The 23,386-nt window shown below is 42.0% G+C and overlaps 1 protein-coding gene across 1 annotated transcript in view; it reads right to left on the reverse strand.

Annotated features, from left to right (window-relative positions):
* Positions 1–4,992: 4,992 nt before the first annotated feature.
* KAT6A (lysine acetyltransferase 6A) overlaps positions 4,993–23,386 on the reverse strand; it is a 41,722-nt gene continuing 23,328 nt past the window's right edge. The window contains exons 11-18 of the mRNA XM_063358493.1: positions 21,747–21,888; positions 21,147–21,308; positions 20,048–20,141; positions 18,534–18,765; positions 17,617–17,827; positions 15,934–16,626; positions 14,822–15,137; positions 4,993–10,089 (exon numbers count right to left, since the gene is read on the reverse strand). Coding sequence (XP_063214563.1) covers positions 7,502–10,089; positions 14,822–15,137; positions 15,934–16,626; positions 17,617–17,827; positions 18,534–18,765; positions 20,048–20,141; positions 21,147–21,308; positions 21,747–21,888 — 4,438 coding nt within the window. The 3' untranslated portion in view covers positions 4,993–7,501. The remainder of the gene's footprint in view (positions 10,090–14,821; positions 15,138–15,933; positions 16,627–17,616; positions 17,828–18,533; positions 18,766–20,047; positions 20,142–21,146; positions 21,309–21,746; positions 21,889–23,386) is intronic.

Raw genomic sequence — 23,386 nt, forward strand, 5'->3', positions numbered from 1 at the left:
GTCTAGATACAGCTGCACATCTTTATATATCAATGTCCCGTGAATGCCTATGCAAAAAAAAAAAGTTACAAAATTAAATAAAAGCTGCACAGTGAGAGGCTCCACAGAGAGGAGGTGCCAGGAGCACAGCTGCACGAGTCACCCTAATTGCATCTCTTCCACACCAGCATGTTTCAGGCCAGACCAAGCAGAGGCCAAACAAAAAAAAGTGACCCGTGTCAGCAACGGGCACACAGGAGGCAAAACAGTTGCCACAACTAACCACTGAGAGCTCCTCAAGTTTCATGTGTTTGACTTTGCATCCTAAACCAGCTAGTTTAGAATTCTTTCTGAGGAATTTCCTGATTTTTCAAAACAGGGAAACCCGGAATGAGACCGAGTTCTGCATCAGTTCCCACCACGTGTACTCACTGGTGTCTGGGCACCAGCAGCCTTTCCGTGCTGGGCACACAAGGGGCTCCGAGCGTGGCAAGCAAAGGCTGTAGCCAGGCGCTGCTGTGACTTCGCGTCTCAGCCCTAACCCGAGTCCTGTCTTCCAGCGTCAGGCTTTGGAAACCCAGCGCCGCTACGTGGCAGGGTCTGCGCACTTGCACTCAAGGGGTAGCTGCGCTGCGCTCCAGACTTTGGCACAGACATCCCTTTTTTCCCCTGATGTCAACAAAACATCTGCTATAGGCACAGCTAAACGGCATCAGGCGCGGGCAGTACACCCAGTCCTTGAGTGCCTGTAGGACGCTGCCCCCTCCTGCAAACAGAGCCCCCCTCTTCACTCCTTACAAGCCAGAACAGAGCGAGCACGGGACAAAAGCAGCAATCGTCAAGAGAGAGCCGGGATACAGGGAAAAAAACACGTGAGCGAGTGGAGTCGTGCCTTTGCCGGTCCAGGGGACAAAACAGAAAAGCACCTTCCCAAAACTGTCTGAAAACTGCCTCCCTCTCGGTACACACGCAGGAGGAAGGAGATCCAGCCTCGTAGAAGGAACAGGAATGTTTTCATGAGCTCCTCAATTCTGAATTCAGGATTCTGCCTTGTATTACGAGTGTTATAGCCCACAGGCTGAACTCCTCCATCACCGCCCGCCGCTCTGTGAAGGAGGAACAGGTCAGCCGCTGCCACCAGCAGTTTGTTTTTGAAACATCTGCTGAAGTTTGACAGCACGATGTAAAAGTCCAAGTTAACTGGAATCAGGTATCTCTGCCATACACGTAAGACTGTCCGAGGCAGGGGCTTGCACTCACGATGTTCTAAGCTATGAAGCATTTGGCCTACGATTGGTATCAAGCTTTTATGTGCTGTAGGTGTGTGGCTGGTAGACAGGCACCGTAGAGCTCTGCTGTACATGAGGAGAAGCTCATCTTCTTCACCATTTCTACTCTTTCACAAGGACTCAGTGGGAAATGGACTTAGCAGTAATTTCACTTATCCCACCACATCATTTTTTTTTGTCCAACAGTGATTTTGCTCTTCTTTGGAGAAGTTGTTTGGGAAGTCTGGAACAGTAGACGTGTCGTATCTTGTTGCTGCTTGTTCCTGTCGGATAAAATGGGGAAACAAAGGATGACAGAATCTCAGTAAACAGACTTCCTCCTTCAGCTGAAAGGTACCATCTGCATATACTAACCAACACATAAGTAGAAAATAAACTTTTCAAGAATCTTGTTTAATTATTTCACACAGGGTACTGTATTTATCACTTTTTCCCGTGAAAACAGATTGTTTGTGCTGTGATAACTCTCTGGTACCTCAGTCACAGACTGGGATTCCACCACGTGACACAAATGACAAACATACCAATAACAGAGTCCCTGCTCCAAAGAGTTCACCGAGAACAAATAGATAGTGACAGGGGAACCCTTAGGAAAATAATCACACAAAATGAACATGGTCATTCTTTGCCAATGCAACATACAGAGCTGTCCTCCAGAACAGAACCTCCTGTGAGGGGGGAAGCAGAGAACCCAATTCCTGACCCAGTCTGCAAGGTACCACCGCTGTTTCCAGAGATTAAACGTGTAGCTGGAGCCCGGCCCTGCTCTAGGTGAAGATCTGCCTTTGGTGAAGTTGCTGAGATTCTCTGCTTTAGGGGCGCATTCAAAGCTCAACTTCAGGCAGCTATTTTTGGGTATATTATTCCGTCTGACAAGCTGTGAAGATAAAGATGCTGCAGGCCCCACCTTTGCTGCTGTAAACTTCATCTGCCTCGGTCTGTCCGCATTCCCCTGTTGCCGCAGAGATGGGGTCTCAGCAAGGAGCTCCCTCCCCGAGTTGGGAACCTAGTTAAAACAGTTCGGTTCTTTTTAGCATGTTCTTAATTATCTCACTGATGAGCTTTCAGGACTGTCAGACCCCTTTAAGATCACTCTCCTTTCAGCTAGCCTCTTTCAAAACCGCAGCACCCGTCTCCCAGGAAGCAGTTTGCATGTTGCTGCGTTCAAACCCTGCCCTGCGTATCGAAAGTTGGTAACAGACATTTTGGACCACGTATCAACTAATTTAGAGCAAACCTGGCGCTGCTGAACAGAACAACTCTCACCACGACCACAGTAGGGACCCTGCCCGCAGCAGCAGCTCTTCACGCCGTGCTATGAGGCGCTAAAGGCTCCTGCACTTCGAGACAGTCTGATTTCAACCCTGCTCTGGCTTGGCAGCTCTCTCCCCCCGCCCAAAAAATAAAAAAAGCCACCAACAAGAAACCCTCCCCTATTTAGTCATTCTCTAACAGCGGACTTTGATAGTTTGTATGGCAAGAGTCTAAAAAAAAAAAAAAGGTCACCTTGTTCATGGCTCCTGAATGTAGTTATCATCAGGTTAGCCCACACAAAAGGGTTTTCTTTTTTTCTTTTTTTTTTTTTTTTTGAACGATAAAGCAGAGGCTATTAACAGTGCAGCCTATTTGATCAAATAATGCTCTTTATAAACATTTCTGAAGTACCAGTTACTGTTTATCAGCTCATTAACTCTGGAATCGTATTTCCATGATCTTGTTTATAGATTTCCATAAATAGTTATCTTTGTTCCTAGTCCCACAAAGCTAGAAAGTTGTTATTAATCATTATGTTCCTATCTAGACATTTTCTTCTTAAAATAGTTTCAATTACCTTAAGAACTGAAAAATGCAGAAGTTGTTTAATTATTATTAGTATTGACCCTGCTGACCCCTAGCCTGACAGCTTGTGATTAAACATTGCAAAGATCTCAATTATTAGAGATGCATCGCGTATCAGCATGCGTAACAAGAATTTGGTGCCAGGGCATCAGATAAAGACCTTGAATTGCCCTGCTTGTCAGTTTGTGATACGAGCATTGTACTGTTATTTCATGGAAGTGATTTGCCATGACCACTTCAAATTCCAGAGTTATCTAAAGCAGCAGAATTATGCTCTAGTCTAGTAACTCAGCACGTTAATTCTGGAAGTCAAAGCCATTTTGTATTGCTGGAGAACATGCAACCGTTCCCAATTGGCGTTTCACTTTTAAAATCCATATTGAATCCTAAAAATAAGATATGTTTCTGAAAATTGGTAACAAATAAAAGCTGACCCCAACAGTATCATCATTAGATAACAATTCAAGCTGACCACATTTTAATGGTGAAATCAAATCTGCTAAATTCAGTGTATGCAGAAAATTACAAGCAAAACCCGAAAGACCCCAAACCACAATCGTTTAAGTATGAAAAAACCAGGGCACACTGGGGTGGCACCCACCACCTCATGACTACTGGACGGTGCCAAAGCTTCCTTTAATGAACAACTTTAAAAAAATAAATAAATAAAAGTGAGCTATGAGCGATTGACTACAGCTTTTCTGGCACAGAATGGTTAATTCAGTCTCAACTCCAGCACCCGCTCTGGGGAAGCAATACGCATACGGGATGTACCCAGATCCTGATGGGTCTTACCTGTACCACCGCTGATGTACTCGCTGCAATTCACAAGTGATTAAAGTCGCAAAAACCTTAACCACAGGTCACCCCGCCTCCCTCTCCTTCATGCTTGAATAACCTAAAAACTGGTGTGAGAATAAATGAACGAATCACCCAGGAGCGTCCCTGTACGAACAACTTCTACCTGTATCTTGATGTGTTTGATCTGAAAGTTCAGGAGCCTCAATAAAACACCTATAATAGAGTCCAAGGAAAAATAAATCGGCTTCGAGGAAGATGCAGCATCATCCTCACCTCACATAAACTTACGTTCCATCGTGGTGAGGGCTGGAGATACGAAAAGCACGTCAAATTTAATCTTACTAGTTCTCAAGGTCCTTTCCATTTGTTTAGGACGACACACACACAGAGTTTGCTTCCTCGAAGACAGACTCGTGACAGCGCATCTGGGAAGAGCCTCTGTCCCCGCAGGCCTGGGGTTATTGCGGCGAGGTTCACCAGGGGAACCCTGGCCACAATGGCAGGATCGCTGGAACGTTGCTTCCATCTAGCGTCTTGGAATTCGTGAGCGCGCTTGGAACCACGCAGCAGCAGCAGGAGCCAGACGGAGCTGGAGGATGATCCAATTCTGCCTTGAAGCTGCCGGGTAAACTCTGCTGGGGAAGATTTCTAGTTCTCCTACCCAAAGTGCTAATTATAAAGATGAGAGAGCAACTGGGGGGAGGAGGGGGAAGCTTCAAACACACATTGCCATTTTTTTTAAGTGCACAAGTCACAACTCAAGCGACTGTACAGACAGACGCTGACAAAAGCCAGCTAACTCCCTTTGCTTCAGCTTTGGGAAGCCCTTGCAGAGAGGAATTTAAAGGCGATGATTTCTGGAGAAGCTTTCGAGTTTTTGTTTTTTCTTCTTGTTTTTAGTCTTTCTCTCATTAGAAGCTGTAGATAAAAATTAACCTGGACAGAGATCTCGCAAGTACATTCCAAATACCACCTCTCTTCCGGATCAAAAGGCCAACAGAGAATCCTATTCCCAGGACCCAGGATCGGTGACAGAGACCGCTGCGCAAATGGAAGAAAAAAAAACCCACATGCACAACTGACATCCAAAATGGCTCAACATAATTTATTTTTTATGTTAAAATGTACAGAGTTCTTTTGAAAGTACTTGCTAGAAAGGGGAAAAAAAAGTGATATTACATACAAGGAGAGGAAGGGAGACCATCCAGCCAGGAGCGTATGACATGGAGAATTACAAAGGCATCTAGGCACCCCTTCCCCTTAGCTTACAAGTCACCATGAACAAAGTACAAAGAGGTTACAAAACAGGAAAAGCAAATATAAACAGACAGGAATAGACTCAGCTTCATTTGTACATGCGGCTTTTAGAGGCATCTGGAGCTCCTATTCACACACTCTAGAGATCTCTTTAAAGAGAATTTTTATCTTTCTTAAAATAGTTTTTAATATTCTACAACAAAGATAAAAAACTTTAAAGATGGAATGAAATGAAAAAGCTCTTATTTTTAAAAGGCATCAAAGTCACTAACAGTGAGATTTTTTTTTAATTTCTTTTAGAAGATTACCCAAGTTATCTTGCTAAAAATACATATTTTTTTTTTTTTTTTAAACAGAAGTGAAAAAATGGTAGGTACCAATATTACTGCGTTGGATAATTTCTTTTTATATATAGAAAAGAACATTTTTTTTTTTCTACAATAGTTCTACAGTCACAAAGGCTTGTGGAAAAGGGAGCTGCCCAATTGATAAAAAAAACATACAAACCCAAACCAAACGTAACGGCAAACAAACTAAATTCACGGCCCTCGTTTCAACAGCTTCTCCTCCTGTCTCAGACCCCCCCCACCCCCTAACCCCCCCCAGCAATCAGGAAGCAGTGACACAGCTGAAGATCTAGGAAGGAGAGGGCAGCACAGTGCGCTTTCTACACGGGTATTTGAAACTGCAATAGTATATACAGAGAAATGGGGTCCTACACAGCCTTGTACATGCTCAAAACGAAACAGAAATAAAAAGTGGAAGTCCTTTGAATTCTGCCTTTTACAGTTAGCAGTTATTGGAGGAAAGTCCATTTTAGTGCATCTGAAGAAACCCCAACTTTCTTTTAGACTCTTTTGGTTTAAAAACAAAAGAAATTAGTCTTATTAATGTGCCTGTATTTCTACTTCATATACAATAGAAAAAGAACTTTACATTAAAGGGTGTCCCTTTTTGTATTGGGTGACATGCCAGCAGTGTAGCCAAGAAGAGTGTAAATTGGATTATGTGGTAATAAACAGCAAAATCTTGCCGCCTGCATCCTACGACGGTGCCTGGACTGTTTCACTCCTGTAAAACAGGCCAACTCCCTTCTTTCCCACACTAGATCAAAAGTGTGGCTATTCCTATAAAGCGGGTCTCAAACACAGTGGGAGAATCAGGGAAAACATCACTGACTCCCCCGGAGCGCGGCACATCCAGCAACTTCCTACCTCATACCAGGAATGGAAGAGTGACAAGGACACCACGGGGCTCCCGTCACATCACCTGAAACGTACACTGTGTCTTCCAAGATTACCCAAGCGAAGAGGTTACGAGGCAGACCACTGGAAACAGCAGCTTTTGAGCTCAGCCCGACTCAAAGGCTCAGAACCAAGACCCTCAGCATTTCGAAGTACAAACTAAAGTGGAGTTTGGGATCTCGGAGTTCACCAGAAGAGCCTGCAACCATTTTCTTGTCCTAACAGGCCATTAACCACCCTGTCCTCCTCCTGACTGCATACGGGACACACACAGTTCTCTCTCGAAATGCTTCCAGTAGTTCAGTGACAGAACACGTGTGCATGCGCGCACATGTGTGCGCACGTGCACGTCTGGGTGGTGAATGGGATCATTTTAAAGTTACATGGTATTTTCAGCATGAACCATACAATTTCAATTAACTCGTCTACAAAAACACCAATGTGAATAGTTTATTGTTTACACGTAACTCCAAATTTTACTGAGGGCGAGGGAGTCAGGGAAAATTGAAGATTAAAATTTTTCCTGACTTGCAGAAATAAAGAGCTTCATTTATCCTCTGTGTCCCCTTCCAAGTCTCCCAGTAAGTGCCTCCTGCTAGAAGTAGGAAATGCTAGGTGGGGTTTAGAGGGAAGGGTTGTTATTCTTTGAGATGTCAAACATTTTACATGACTGCAGCACTAGAAACTGCGTACAGAGGGGCACAGGGGAGGGAGAAGGACATACATTTGAAAAAAAAATATTTAGAAAGATGATTTCACTGTTACACATATTCTGTCCACATTGTCAGCAAAGTAAGGCTCTTCTTAAATTATGAAAAGATTTTGTGCATGTTTTCCCGTCTAAAAAACATCTGTAAATGATTTTAGCTGTAAAATGTTTCAGGATTGTGAAGAAAACAAAAACGCAAAACAAAAAAAAAAATCCAAAAAATAAAGACCAGGCTTCCTAAAAAATAAAATAAACCAAAGAAAATTCCTCTAAATCTACAGCAATATTTTAACTGGAAAAAGGTCCATTTTCTCTGGTTCGTCAGTATAAAAGGTTCCTTTATTTATATATATTTCAGTTTTTAGGATGCAAGTTCGTCTCGCTCATCTTCTCATGTAGGGTCCATTGAGAGACTGCTTGGGCACCCCAGCAGCGTTCATGTAGCTGTGATGGGAGGGGCCCGTGTACATCATGTTTCCGTGAGGATTTGGCTGCATAGGCTGCTGGGTGTAGGCCTGGCTCCCCATCATTCCCATCTGCATCTGCATAGGATACTGTGCTGTCTGGTTCATGTAGGCAGGGTTACTATGGTAACTGCTGTTCATCATAGGCTGCGTCATTCTGTAGCTGTTCATGGCGTTCAGGGTGTTCATATTCATGGAGTTAACGTTGTAAGGGGCGGTTGGCATCAGGTTGACTCCCATGTTCATGCCCCGCTGAACAGCCAAGGTACGAGGACCGGCCTGCATGGCCACCGCGGGCGGGCTGCGGCCGTAGAGCTGCTGCTGGTGTGCGGTTGCCGAGGGCAGCGGTGCCGACTTGGAGCGAATGGAGATGTGCCCCTTGACCGGCATCTGCCCCTGCAGCCTCTGCGTGTGCGGAATGCCGATATTGGTAGCAGACATATTACACTGAAGCAGAGGTGACGTGAGGTTCATGGTGGTGGACGCCAGGTTTGGAGGGGGTGTCATGGTGGCTTGTGCTTGTGGTGTGCCTGCCAGTGGGTGAGAGGGAGCGAGCTGAGCCAGTCCCGTGTTGGACAGAGAGACGCTGGTTGCATAGGAAGTCACAGCAGGAGAATGGCTATAAGGCATGGCATGAGGGTCCATAATGGTGTTTGTCAGCTGCTGCAACTTGGCTAAACTGAACGTGGCTGACGGTTGTGAATAGCTCCCAGCACCAAAATCCCCCGGAATCCTCTCGTAGATGCTTATGTTACCAGTGCTTCCCGATTCGGGTATTTCCATGATCATGGGTGCCGGGGTGAAGCTGTTGTTCATGCTACACTGCGACAGCGGAGGCTGCTGCTGCGGCGGCGGTGGGGGCTGCGGCTGCGGCGGCTGCGGTTGCTGCTGCGGCGGCTGCGTGGTTGGTTGCTGGTTGCTCGGAGGCCTTTCTACGACACAGCTCTGAGGTGACTTGATATTGCAGTTTGCTGCAGGCTGCACCGTGTTCTGCTGCATCATGCTGCAACTGCTGCCAATGTTTGCCATTTGCTGCGTGACAACACAACTGTTCTGAGTGAGGCTGCTGGAAGAGGACAGTCCTCCGTATGAACAGCTGCTCTGGGAAGAGTTATTTCCACAAATGCTGCCTCCCATAGTGGAGTCATAGCTGCTGGGGTTTTCGTAATTCTCTGTAGTGCTCTCAATGCTGCCAAGGTCACTGAAGCCACTATCCACCACCTGCTGAGAGTGGTCCGATACTGAAGGCACATCCATCATGGGGCTGGTCTCCATGTTCTGCATAGAGGGTGCGGACAGGGATCCTTGTTCAGGACTTATCTGGGTGTAACTGCTCTCCAGAGCAGGCACATTTGGGCTGCTGACAGAACGTACAGACTGGCTGGGGTGGGACTGAACAGAGGATATTGGACTGTTGTGTTCTGAGGCCTGGCAATCTTCAACCATTGATATCTGAGGATCCTCCTCAGTCTGGGTGTAACTCTGCAAAGTCTGACAAGCTGCAAGAGTTTCTTCACAGTCCTGGTAAGCTACATCATGCTCATTGCTTTCCTCCTGTGTCAAGGACTGGACTGCTTGAACAGTTTCAAGATCTAGTTCACTATGAGGAATCTCCTCCTCTTCCTTTAATTCAATTAACCCTTCTTTATTACTTTGCTCTTCTTCGTGATCATCTTCAGACCCAGGGACGTGCTCTGAGCCCACCGATGTCTCATTGGAAGCCTGCTCTTCCTCAGAATCTGCCTCTGCTTCATCTTTTTCTTTTGCATCTTCTCTACTGCTTGGTATGCTTGTTTCTAAAAAACATTCTTGCACCTGAGGTTCCTCCTTCACCCCTTCTCTAACAGGCTGTTCCTCCAATTCTTTTTTCTTCACAGACTCCAAATGACCGTCATCTTCATCATCAGCATCATGATCTTCATTTTGATTTGTCACTACTGCAACTTCCTCTTCTTCCTCGTGGTCATGCTCAGGTTCATCTAGTTCTTGCTGTTCTTCTTCTGATTGCCTTTGCTCTTCTAAAACCCGTGGCTTCTCCTCTACCTCCTCTTCGATCTCAGGCTCTTTTACTTCTGGCACTGGACTACTGTTGCTGTCCACAGGAGAAACTGCTCTTACTTCACTGCTGGCTGTATCTTCCTCTTCTCCTTCTCCTACCTCTTCTGCTTCCATATTCACATCTTCCTCTTTCCTTTCCTCACTAAGAGGCAGCTCTTCTTTCTGCTCAACGCTTTCTTCTTTATCTGAAATTTTGGGCTTACGCCCTGGTTTTGAATTAGCTACCACTGCCTCAACTTCTTCATCTTGAACTGATGGTGGCACCTTTTCCCGGTTCAGTTTAAAACCTGGTTTTCGACCAGGTCTTTTCTTCCAGTGGACTGGTTTTCGGCTTTTCCCTTTTGGCCATCCCTTCTTCTTTTTCATGGGTGTAGAAGTATCCGGCTCAAGTGAAGAATCCTTGGCTTCACATTTTCTCAGCATAGATAATGGTTTCAAAGTTGGGTTACCTGAAAACACAAATTGAAAGACACTGTTCAAACATTTTTGTTCGGCCTGAGCATTCACGGAAGCTTTCCCAAGCATTCCCATTATGTTTTTCAACTTTATGTATCAATACTAGCTTAGAGATTTATTGTGAAGGGTAACAAGAAGGATCAAGGTTTGCTTGTTAGCAATCACGTTGCACATTACACTTTCAAAGGACACCACTGCTTTCAAGATTTTGCGTGGTCAAAGCTCTGAGCCTTTAATAGACAATTCAAATTAAACACTAGGCTATATGATAAAGTCCTGGAAAGACTCACCAGCCTTAGAAATTTTATTTATACAATAAGTTCACAAATGAAAATGTTCCAGTGCAGGGGAAAACACAAAGTTGCAATAAAAGCATGTTTCCATTTAGATCTGTGTTTTATGCATCTGCTAAAGAAAGGAAGTATTTCTACTTTTTTCATGACTTATGTTTTTAAATGCCAATAGAAACACAAAGATGACTGAATTTGGCTAGATTATTTTTTTGTTTCATCTGAGAAATCATTGAAAGTAAGCTGAATTTCTCTCTCATCTGACTTTTTTTTTGATGAAATAAGTTTTGCATTTCAGCGACTTTCCAAACACTAGCATAGGTTCAGAGCTTATACAGCCAGAACGGAATGTGATCATTTACTGAGAACTTACTGAATACTGTAAGGCACTCCCTGAATTGATTTTGGTTTGAACCCGTCAGTTAGGATAGTCAGTGACATTTTACACAACTGTTGGTAAACTACTGCAACAGTTAATCGTTGACACTAGTTGATATTCACACTTTACCATCTGAAGCTCTCTCTTCAGACACTGAATTTACTTAATTTGCTTCTGTATTAGTTTTGCTTTTATCAGCTAAGCAGAAAATCTCTCTTACCAAATACCAGTTCTCACCTAAGTAATTTGTAAATTTATCAACTCACTCTCTTGCCTCTGCTTTCTTTGAATCTATCACTATAGAACATCTGTTCTAGTGTCTTCATCAGCCCACAACAGTTCTTTGAACTATTCCAGTTTATCAATACTCCTAAGCGTGAATAACCGAGTGAAGATGGTTGTAGTAGTTTCACCAAAGTGAAACAGAGATGACCATGTCTCTACTCCACTTGACACTCCCCTGTTCATATATTTAAGGATCACCTGAATCTCTTTGGCTTTGAGCTAGAAAACCATGCTATTTACTGGACATGAGCTTCAAATACTCTCTCATAGACTCTGTCAGTGAATTGCCCTTCACTTCATTTATCAAATCCCCTCTTTTTCTGTCAGCTGCTACATTATTTTTTTAATCCATCCATAAAATAGCAGTACAGACACATGACCCAGACCAATCTCCCTTAGAATAGTTCTGTTGGAAGGGACCTACAATGATCATCTACTCCAACTGCCTTGCACCCCACTAATAACAAAGCTGCTTAATTTCTCCTTGTTTGCCCCTAGATTTATTTAATATATATTAGCTTGATTTTGTAACATTTCAGTTTAAGCAAGTGGTGTTGATTAAGTCAAATACTTCTCAAAACACTAAAGTAGGTAACATCAATTACCCTTATTAAACAAGCTGTAGCCTTGTAAAAATAGATCATTGTCTGATAAATGCATTTTTCACATACTAGCGTTCATTTGTATTCAGCAAATAACCCTCCCCAGACTTTCTACTGAGTAATAAGCCAGTCATCCTACTATTTAAATCAGTAAAAAAAATAAATTAAAAAAAAAAATCACTCTTTCTTTTCCCCTTCTTTCATATTTCCTATCTACTACAGAGGATTAGATTTACCACCTCTTAGGTAAAGACCCATTGCTTTTATCCATACTGTCATGGATTTAATATTTTTAGGAATACAAAAAACCAAATATAAATCTTATGATGGCAAGCTCCCCTTGTAATAATGTGATATTAAAGGTGTCTGGTCTGGGCTCCCCAGTACAAGACAGACATGGAGCTACTGGAGAGAGCCCAGCAAAGGGCCACTAAGACGCCCAGGAGACTAGAGCATCTCTCTGATGAGGAAAGGCTGAGAGAGCTGGGACTAGAGAAGAGAAGGCTCAGAGGGTGATCTTATCAATGTGTACAATTATCTTAAGAGAGGGTGTAGAGGTGATGGAGCCAGGCTCTTTCAGTGGTGCCCAGTGCCAGGACCAGAAGCAACGGGCACAAACTGAAACATGGGAGGTTCCATTTGAGCATCGGGAAACACTTCGTTACTGTGACTGAGCACTGGAACCGGCTGCCCAGAGAGGTTGTGGAGTCTCCCTCCTTGGAGATATTCAAGAGCCCTCCGGACATGGTCCTAAGCAACTGGCTCTTGGTGGCCTTGCTTAAGCAGAAGGGCTGAACAAGGTGACCTCCAGAGGTCCTTCCCAACCTCATGGGACTGTGATTTTTACCATATACGCTTGACACCATCTTCGCAAAAAACATGGATTTGATGACCCCTCAAGGTTTCATGTGCATCATTTTTCAGGCTACTGAGAAACGTATGTACATGCTCATTCAGTTGCAGGTAAACATCCGTGTGCATGCAAGCTTGAACAGAAGATCCTTACAGTATTCACATTCACAGTAAAACTTACAGGAAGAACTAGGAAAAGCAAAATAATACAGCCCAGCCTATTACAGAGCTCCATCTTCCCCCACGCAACACTAATCAAGTTGCACAGAATTGGCAGAATACAGAGAGACAAGCTTTATTTGTTTTCTACACCACAGAACACACTCTGTCTTCCAGAATGCCTAAACCTTATTAAAGACTGGCCTCAAATCACCACATCACTCTATCCATTCTCACTGTAGCCCTGACAGCCATCAGAACCAATTCAAATCCTCATCAGACACCAAATTTAAGAGTCTGCAATGTTACATTTCGAGGAAATCATAGAACAATTTCAGTGCATTGCCTCAGTTAGAGATTAAGTTCTCAGGGAAAAATCTGAAAAAAATCTAACCCAAACCATCCTTACTCAGAGTATTAAAAAGAAAAAAAAAAAACAAAGAAAAAAAGGAAATTACAAGCGGGTTTCTGTAGTGATAGGAAAACTTCCCAAAAATCTAAGCTTCCTATAAACATTCCTAACCCACAGTTATGATTCAAAATAGTCTAAATCTGACCCAAGTATTAATGACTGCAATACCGTATTTCCGAATTCTCATAAGGCAGTGCTGCCCCCCTCCACCCAGCTGAATTTTTTATCAAAAAAGACCAGGTGTTTATGATGACTGGTTATCCCTGTGGGCTGTTTAGGTAACAGAAAGTACACTGTATTTTCTCTAAGATCATTATAGTTTTATTATGAATATGCAAAGGCACCTGCATTAAAGGCATAAGCAGGCAACAGATACCGTCTGATGTCAGGAGCAGCAATACCCTGAAATACTGTGCTTGCTACTTTATTACTTTAGAGGTTCTGACAAATTTGCAGAAGTTCGGAAAAAAAAGCAACAGAAGTGACACAAGGGAACAGAAAGCACTGAATTACAAGTGGAGAGTAAGAAAGTAAAGTATTTATAAAGTAGGTGAGCAAGAAATTTATCATTGCGCCTGGGCACTCTATAGACTATTTGCAGTCTGCAAAAGATGGCTAAAAATCACTGATGTATTTTATAAAGCAATATATGCATGTGCAATCTCTAAAGGGATCTGCATCTCCACCAGAAAACATTCAGAAGAGCACAAGTGAAAAAGACTGAAAATCACTTTTCTAACATATCTTCTCCCAATTCAGCACTCTTAGTAATGGTCTAGAATACCCTAAAAATGTATTTCATGAGTAAACTGATCACAACAGAATTAAAAAAACAACAGTATAAGCTGACTGTGCATATATTCCCACTAAGCAAACTTAATGCTGCATCAAGATGTGTTTGCACTACATTTACAGTTATATGCTGCTATAAGGATTTAAGGGTAACTGATGCTAAGTGGATAGTATACACGGCTATAATCATATTGATGCTTTCAGCATTTAAGTACTTTTAAAGAAAAATTCTCCTCTGATAGCCACAGGATAGTTGAAAGCCATAAATTAATGAATTTGTTCCAGTAACTATTTTTTATTGTGGGATAACAGCACCATACTTCTCTTTCACACAGTTCTTATTTGGCTGACTGCCTTGCACTATGTAGACCATCAGGAGAACAGAACATAACAGTCATAATGAAGATTACTAACGAAGCATCTGAATGACAGATGTTTCTTTTGAATTATCACTGCACTCTAAGTAACCAGTTCCAACCAAATTATTTTATTTTATGAACTGAAGGTTCAGAGAACATTAAGGAGATATGAGAAGCTGAAAGGCAGGACGTGCAATGTGATGAAGAACAGGATCTCAAAAGAGACAGTTTATTATTTCTCTTTGTGATGGAAAACTGAGGGCTCTCCAATTAATTTCTGTCTTATTTCTGTAAGCGACCCTGCTGCATAGGTTATTCCACAATCACAGATACCAATTCCACAAGGAAAGCTGAACTGAAAGGATACCCTGTGATCAGGTCACCGTTAATCAGATATTTAAAAGCACGCACCACATTTTCATAAGACTTGGGAACGTTTGAGGCTGGTTTGACTGGCAATTTATGCCTAACCCTACATTTTGGCTAGAAGTTACATGGCAAGGTAAGCAGCTTGTTCCATCATGAGCTAGCATCATCTGACACTCACTGACACGCTATCTATATCAAACTTTCAACAGCATACCACCAAACATACCATTAGTGTCATCAGACTCCTCCTCATCTTTGGACTTCCTCTTAGAAGAGGGTCTATGCCTGAGTGTGTCTGGTGGGGCTAAGTGTCGAAAGTATCCACTGGGCAAAAGTTCGTTCTCCTCCTCTTCGTCCTCCTCCTCCTCTTCCTCCTCCTCAATCTCAAATGTAGGCTCTAATCGGGGCATTGGTCGTTCAGAGTCTGAGTCCTCAAACGGTTCATCCAGCACTTCCGTGGTCTCTGAGATTGTTTCAGTGACAACGCTGCTGTTGTGGTGCTTACGCTTGCGGACTCGCCTCTTCCGATGAAGAATTGGTTTCTGAAAGTAGAAGGTGGGAGAAGAGAAGACGTTTTATCACATGCAGTAGAAATAAAACACTGATAAAGCAGAGTTCAACAGACCAGGCAGGACCAGAGGACTCCCTTCTGGAATCCAGACTTCACTGGAAATACTGATCAGCACCTGCCTTCAGTTAGACAGATGTCAAATACAATGCAAGACGACCGACTTCCATGAAGATTCCTAGGTTGACATTTGTGTAATAGTATAAAGCATTTAAACAGCTGAAGCTAACAGCCCATCCACAATAGCTGAAAGTTCAGAGACACTACAATGTAGATGTGAATAGTTTAGAATAAGCTGCAAAGATGATACCGAAGAGAACTTTTTAGTGCAGCATCCCACAAAGAGAGGATTTTCTTGGTCACGTTGATAGAATTCACATCTCCACAGTAAATCTCTCTGAAGACTTTATGCTGTGATTTTAGTTGTTTAGATAGCATTTCTGGTTTGCATGCTTCTTTTAAAAAAGTAGGACCATATCTGTTTCTATTTTGCCTAACTGAGTAAAACTTTAATAACCAAGGTGGAAAAAAAATCACAAGCACAAGTTAGAATTTAAAGAAAAAACAAACCACTACCTCTGGTTCAACAAAAACCACCACTACAAAAAGGGAGCAGGAAGTACTCTCCAGACAGTTTGGAATGCCGAGCAGATGCTACCTGTACGCTTAATACACACTTCTTGAATTGCACAATCCTTCAGAGAGCACCAACATACTGACAAAACCGACTGCACGATAAAGTCAGAGACAACAAGAAACAAGACACACACCTTTCGTTTTAATGTTGGCTTGGTGAGAACAGGGGGAGAGCTTGATCGAGGACTGACAGGCTCATCATCTTCCTCTTCACTACTCTCACTAAAACACCTCAGAAGTGCCCTGTCGCTATCACTGTAGCGGCGGGGTAATCTGTCGCAGTCCTCTGGGAATCTGCACTTCAATGGCTCCGTGGTCTTCTTCAACTGCCCTCTCCACCTTTCCATACCTTCACTGTACCGCCGACGGGGAATCGCAGATTTGTCACCTTTGCCGTACTGTCCCTGGCAAACTGCAGATTTTTCCTCATCTTCATCATACCGGCCTCTTGGGGCTGGTGACTTCTCCTCACATTCACCACATCTTCCTTGCAAGGCTGCCGACTTCTCCTCACAGTCACTGCACCGGCCTCGTGAGGCTGACGACTTCTCCTCACATTCACTGCATCGCCCACTGGGAACCGCTGTTTTGTCCTCAATGGGCAACATTGCCTCCTTCTCACAAAAGGGTTCCCGAAGTTTTTTGCCCTTGCGGTTCCACCGACCTCTTCGTGATGGCTGACTGTTTGCAGGAAGACTATCCAGGGGAAAAATGTGTTTGTTTGGCCGTGCAGAATTGGCTGGAGCAACAATGTCTGGCTTTTTTTCACTCTCTGTAGGCGAGTAAGGCTCTTGCTCTTTCTTCTCCCATGACACAGATTTTACCATCTGATTTAAATAAAAACAAACAGATCTCACACTTTCTATTTAAGCATGCACATCTATCTTGAATTCGATTCCACAAAAGCTTTTGAGCGAGAAGTCAGAAAATTTAACAAGAATGACTTTTAAGAATCTGAGAATACAAAAGAATTGACCTTCGCAAGATTGTAATAGTGCTGTTACTCCTTTCCTCCCAGGTGATAATGTACCTCAATTAGCTTCCCAACAAGTGACTTCAGTCAGCAGCAGCCACCCAGTGGCCTGCTGGAATGCAAACGTCATCTTGCTACATTCAACCACAGTATTTGTGTAATTTTCAAGAAAAAAGTGAGACAAACTTGAAGCTATGTTTCCATTAAAATGTACAATTAGTTTAATGCAAATACGGTAACAGCGCGTAATTTGCCTCTCAGTATTCTAGTCAGTGCTCATCACCTGATGAGAGAGTGGAAGCCTTCAAGGACAGCAGCCTAGATTTTATAAACCCTCACTGCTCTGTGGGCAGTAATTCTAAAGCTATTAATGATTTTGCAAAGTACACAGCAAAAACCTTTGGTGAAAAATGTTAAAAGCTTTTGTTGATTCATTTCTGTTTATGCTATTTGTCACTTACAGAAATACTGTGCCCTTCAAACCTAAATCTATTTCAGCAATTTGATAAGAGACCAGGTTGCTTGAGAGTGGGAGGCAGGTTTTTTGGTTTGGATTTTCTTTTTTTTTTAAACACAACATATACTGCAAAAGTCAATAAGGGTAGAAAAAGCCTTTTTACTATTTTCAGAGATAGTCTTTAACCTTTCTCTAGACTACGCCCCGTTTTCCCTATTTTTAGTTTCTAATTTGAAACTATAAAGATACATGAACTAACCATGACTGCATTGCCTTTTACAATTATGCCAAATGCCCAAGCTTGGCATTTGAACTCTTCTTAGCATTGCCTGCAGAAGCACCAGGTGTAAACTATACGACACACAGAAGTAACAGATTAACTCTTACGCTGGTCTCTGGATCCTTTTCTTTCGGCTCTTGTTGCTCTTCGTTTTCCCCATCCTCTGTCTCCTCTTCTTCATCTTCAGACACAACTGAGTTGGAAACTATAACAGGTGTCCAACGCAGACATTCTGCATCCACGTCTATAGGTCGGACATTAGTTCTAAGCTTTGCCATATGTTCCTGGATAAGTTTCTCCCGACGAATGATCACAAATCTAAACAGTGATAATACTCTGATCAACAGGCTACATACTGTACATCTTGTCACGTGAAACAGATATATTACGGAAAAATCTGTGTTGTCTCAATAAGTGCTGCCATGAATAACTTCAGAGAGGACAGAAAGCTCATTAAAACTGTACAATTTGCAGTACCATCAGACTACCAGAGAAAGCGTCTTCAAACTGAGAAAACAAAGCCATTATCCTTCCATGAGTAACATTCAGCTGCAGAGTGTCACTTTTAGTATGTGTTAAACGGACATGGGGTATACCATTTGGGGAAGAGTCAACATCAGGTGAAAGATACTGAATGGTAATAAAAGGACTGCTTAAAAAAGTTACAGCCCCACTACCAGACTGCATTTTATTCTTTGCTCTGTTTTGCAAGTATGTTGGACTGATTAGACTGAGGGACCCCAAAGAACATGGCCAAGAGACCAGCTTGCTTTCTCTCATGGCTGCAAATTACTCAGAAGTTCCGCAGCTGCAGAGCTGCACAGCTGGAAATCGGATCCAGCTTTGTCACTGAACAATTGTTGCATTGCACATGAGCATCATAAGTCTCTACAGCCAGTATCTGGACACTTAAGTCTTAAATAAAATCAAGCTTATTAGATGTGACTCATCTCCAAACACCATTAAGTTTTATTCAAATACACCTGGAAGCTATTTGGACATACAACAGGACTCCTGTACTCACTGATCACTACGGAAGTCAAGCATTCGTAGGTGATGTAGAGTGGAAGTGATATCTTGAGGGCAGATTCCAGTCAGCTTACTCAATTTCTTGATGCTTAATTGCTTGTCACGTTGATGATAAAGGCACTCCAATATTACACTTTTCCAATAAGCCATATATGAGAGGCGCCCCAGGTCTGACAAGGGCTTCTCTGGTGATCCTGCTTGACCCTCACGCTTTGAAAGCAAATAACCTAAAGATATACAAGAAAAAAAATTTCAAAAATTAGCATATATAGCTTCAGCTCCAGCTTCTACAAAGGCATTTTTTCATAAAGTAGCTGAATGCTGTCTACAAGATATAGATTACAATTTTGAAAGATACACTGAGTAGTCTGTCCGATTAGTTTTTTTTGGTTCAAAACTAACTGCAGTTATGTAGTTTCAAAACTACATTGCCATCAGGCATTGGCTATGGGCAATGCCACGAGATGGCAGCAGCTGCCTACCTAGAAACTATACTAAGTCCGAAGTACACAAACAGTCTGCTGAGTATCTTCCAATTGCAATAGCAATTTTGAAGATGACAGAGGGAAAACACATTTTAGCCATTTAAAACTAGTATGTCAAACAATTTTCTTGAAAATGCTCTGCTGTCAAACAGCATACTCGCCATACCGGAGAGTACCAAGCTCTATCTAGAGGGACGTACTGATTCACTGCACAGGTTCAATAAAGACCGAGAGATTCTATCCTGCCCAGTGTGACAAAGGGGAAAAGGAGGAACCAGCTCACAAATGTCTTTTCTCCCTGCTGCTCTAACATAGCCCACATTTTTTAATTTCTTAAGATACATCATTGAGTTCCTTGTTTCACCAATATTTTCAGGAGGACAAGTTATCTAACGCAAGGATATTTACCAGCAAAATTACTCTAATTATACTGGTAGCGTTTTTCCTCTGGACATTAATTTCAAAATTAGCATGCTCACAGGGAGGGCTATATTAGATTGCACTCAGCATAATAAGAGAGATATAGTTACAGCCGCAAGTTTCCCCGCGAACTTGCTGAGATCCATGTATGAAACTGAGAATTGAGTATTCAAAGCCTGAGTACGTCTGGTTTTGTTGTTCTCAAAGCTGAATTAAAACATGACTACCTTTTGCTTAAGGCACCCATTCACTTAATCAAGCTGCTGAAGGTTTCAACAGACCCTGCAGTTTTAGGGTTGGCTCTCAGTAGAAAGAGCTACACACACAAGGTAAGCTTCTGCTAAAAGCACTATTGAAACATGTCTGTAGTTTCCACCATAAGTGGCTTACACAGGAAACATGAAATTATGAGAATAATTTTTCTTTAGAATTGAAGCCTTCCAACAATAAGAATAAATTGTGAAGTTCAGATGATTTTGTGAGCTTTAGAATCCTTTGTCCCAAGATGGTTTTTAATTTGAGAAAATAATCGCTTCTACAGTAAAGCCTTTCTTTAAAATATTAAAAGACAAAGACTAAAAAAAGCAAAGAAAAAGTTCCTTACTGAAGTCAATTAGGAACCTGCCATAGCCCTTACGCTGGTATTGTGGAAGAATCATTATACAGGAAACATTGTACTTCTGTTGGCAGTGTTTCTCCTGGGGGAAAAAAAGGCAGCAAATTAAAAACAAACAAACAAAAAAACCAAACCATTGAGACACAGCAGAAGTTGTTCTGTACAAGTCCCTGATTACTTCTATAGCAAAAACTGAGCTGGAAAGCCACAGTCAAAGTGTCTTAGGAACAACAATGTACCTGAGCCAAGGAAAGACTTTAAAAAAGATAATAATAATATTAAAGCTCTATTACCATCATTTCAGTTCAGAAAATCAAAAAACATGAAACCCTGACATAACTACCATGTTCTGCTTGGACACAATACAGTAAAGAACACGGGCTGCATAGCAGATAAAGTTCAAAGCGTTAAGTCTGAAGGCAACTAAATTCATTGAAAAAAATTGCAGATTCCAGTGAATCTTTAAATATCTTAACCTATTTAAATATTATAACCTATAACCTATTTATAATATTAAATATTATAATAATACTAAAATTCAATCTCAAACCTGCTATTCTGAAAACTGAAAGGAAAAGCTTCAATTAAAGCTATTTAAGAAGAAGTAAAACAATTACAGATAAAAACCTTAAGAAAAGGCCTATCCGAAATCTTGGCCCTGCTCTGTCAAAAAAAATGAAAGGTTTGAAAGGAGGTGCAAAATTGCCAAACTTGTTTAGAAAACAATGTATTTACAGCAGGAAAGATGGGACAGAACTACTTGGTTAACGATATTTATTTCACAAACAGTACTGCCCATCACCACCAAGAGCAGGAAGTTATTGGAAGAGTTGGGTTTTTTTAGCTACTAGCTGCAGTTCGAGTTCCTTAGAGAATACGTGCTATTCAACATTATGAGGAAACTTGGTTTTATTAGCTGGTGCAGTTGGTGGTCTCCAAATGCAACATAAATAAACTCTGGTTGCAACAGCAGTTTACACCTGTATTACGCAATGTATTATATCAATTGCAGCAATTTAAAGACTCTGAAGTTGCATTTCTCACCATAGCAAATGCAGTTCCAAGTCTTAAGTATTCAAATACTTGCCTTGGAAAAGTAGCCAACAAGGTGACAGCCCTTGACATCATTCTGTGTCAGCACGTAGAAAAGAAATGGCTCCACATCGTAATAGAGAGTCTTATGGTCCAGGAAGAGTTTGGCTAACAAGCACAAATTCTGGCAGTAGATAGTGCTGACATTGCCATCAACCTTACAGAAATGAGGAAAAATTTTGTCACTCCATTTTGCTGTCATGCAAGGACATGCTTCATCTGGGTATCCCTGTACATTCAAAATGTCTAACACGAGAGGAAGGCTTCTCTGTCGCAGGCGGCGTCTCAAGGACTTCAACTTCCACAGCATTAACAGCCGTGGCCAAGTCACTGTTACGCTCATTAGATTAATAGAGAACTTAAAATTAATTTTCCTAAAATGAAAAAGCATTTTTACAAAGCAAGCCTTCTCATATATTTTATGGATGAATAATCTATACATGAGGTCAGCTCACACTGCTTGTGGTTCTTCACTCGTAGCAACTGAATGCTTCATGAACGAGTATATTTACGGCTATGGAAAACTTATCACACAATTGGGTGCTAAAGACCCTATTTTATAGATAAAAGTGAGTGGCTTAGTTTTCTAACTTACCTCAAAGACTGAAATATTATTTTTTCTATAAATTTCATTGGCTGGAGGATGAAACCAGCCACATTTTTTCATATGCTGCTGGAGAATAGTTCTACTTTTCATATACTTTAGACAGAATTCACAAAGGTACAACTTGGGTAGCCTGTAAGCAAAGATAAAGAAAGATGAAAGACTGAAGATATAGACACTTGTATGAAATTCCTCACTCCTGCAGATAGAGAACTTGATGAAAACAAGCCCAGTATATACCAACCTTGTGTATGAGCTAATCAGACCAAAACCACCTTACCATACTTGAAGTCATGGCACTTACTTATTCTGTAACAAATGCATTTTAAAAAAAAACGTACTTAATGTCCGCATAATTACTTTCACGTCATTAATTGATGTTAGAAGAAATACATGCATCGATTAAAATCCTACGAAAAATAGCACTAAAACCCCAGTTTTCCACTAGTGACGCTAGCATGGCTTAGATAAATAGTTCCCATTCTCTGCCTTCCCTCCTCGTAACAGACAGCTGTTATGTACCCCCGAGGAACGGGTCACACCACCATCTATCTGTTTGCTTTAAACCATTTTACATACTACACTGACATGAACATTTTGACTACAAGTGTCCCCATACTGTTGTGATTAAACTCCATTTACATACTGTAGCTTGGGCAGGGATGCTATTTTCGGTTACCTTCAATGCCTTTAGCAGAGCTACAGTAATTCCTCATGACAGAGCACACGCTCTTATTAAATGTTAGAATTAAGAGTTTTATTTCATTTTTTCTCTCTAGCAATGGCCTCTAGAAGTTTTTCCTCTTTCTGAATCAAGTTAAAGTTCAGAGTTTGCAGTTTAGACGGTTTGCAAAGTTCTTAAGCAAGAGAACATCAAAACAACTATACATGCATCCCAGCAGAACAATCTTTCGGATGCCAAAACATGTAACATTGAACATTTCCTCTTTAGCTGTGTTTAACTACATACAGCATAAAAATAATATACAAAAGTAATTCCCGTGAAATTTCTGTTTATTTTTCTCTTTCAACTCCCATAGACAGTATACAGCCATTTCTAATCAAATAATTTAATACACAGTTAACATCCTATTCCCTAAACAAATTTATTATTTTTTATCACGAGAAGTGCTGCGGTTGAGGAACCTTGACAGGCTGGAGGAGTGGGCCCATGCAAACTTCATAAAGTTCAAGAACCCCAAGTGCAAGGTCCTGCACCTGGGTCAGGGACATTCCCAGTACCAATACAGGCTGGGAGATGAATGGATTGAGAGCAGCCCAGCATAGGAGGACTTGGAGATACTGGTGTATCTCCAGCAATGTGCACTTGCAGCCCGGGCAGCCAACCATATCCTGGGCTGCATCAAAAGCAGCGTGGCCAGCAGGTCGAGGGAGGGGATTCTCCGTCTCTACTCCGCTCTGGTGAGACCCCACCTGGAGTCCTGCATCCAGCTCTGGGGTCCCCAGTACCAGATATGGACCTGTCAAAACGAGTCCAGAGGAGGGCCACAAAAATGAATCAAGGGCTGAAACATTCCTCCTATGAAGAAAGGCTGAGAGAGTTGGAATTGCTCAGCCTGGAGAAGAGAAGGCTCTGGGGAGACCTTATCGCAGCCTTTCAATATATAAAG

This window comes from Chroicocephalus ridibundus, chromosome 23, assembly GCF_963924245.1.
Source record: "Chroicocephalus ridibundus chromosome 23, bChrRid1.1, whole genome shotgun sequence".
In the NCBI taxonomy this organism is placed as follows: Eukaryota; Metazoa; Chordata; class Aves; order Charadriiformes; family Laridae; genus Chroicocephalus; species Chroicocephalus ridibundus.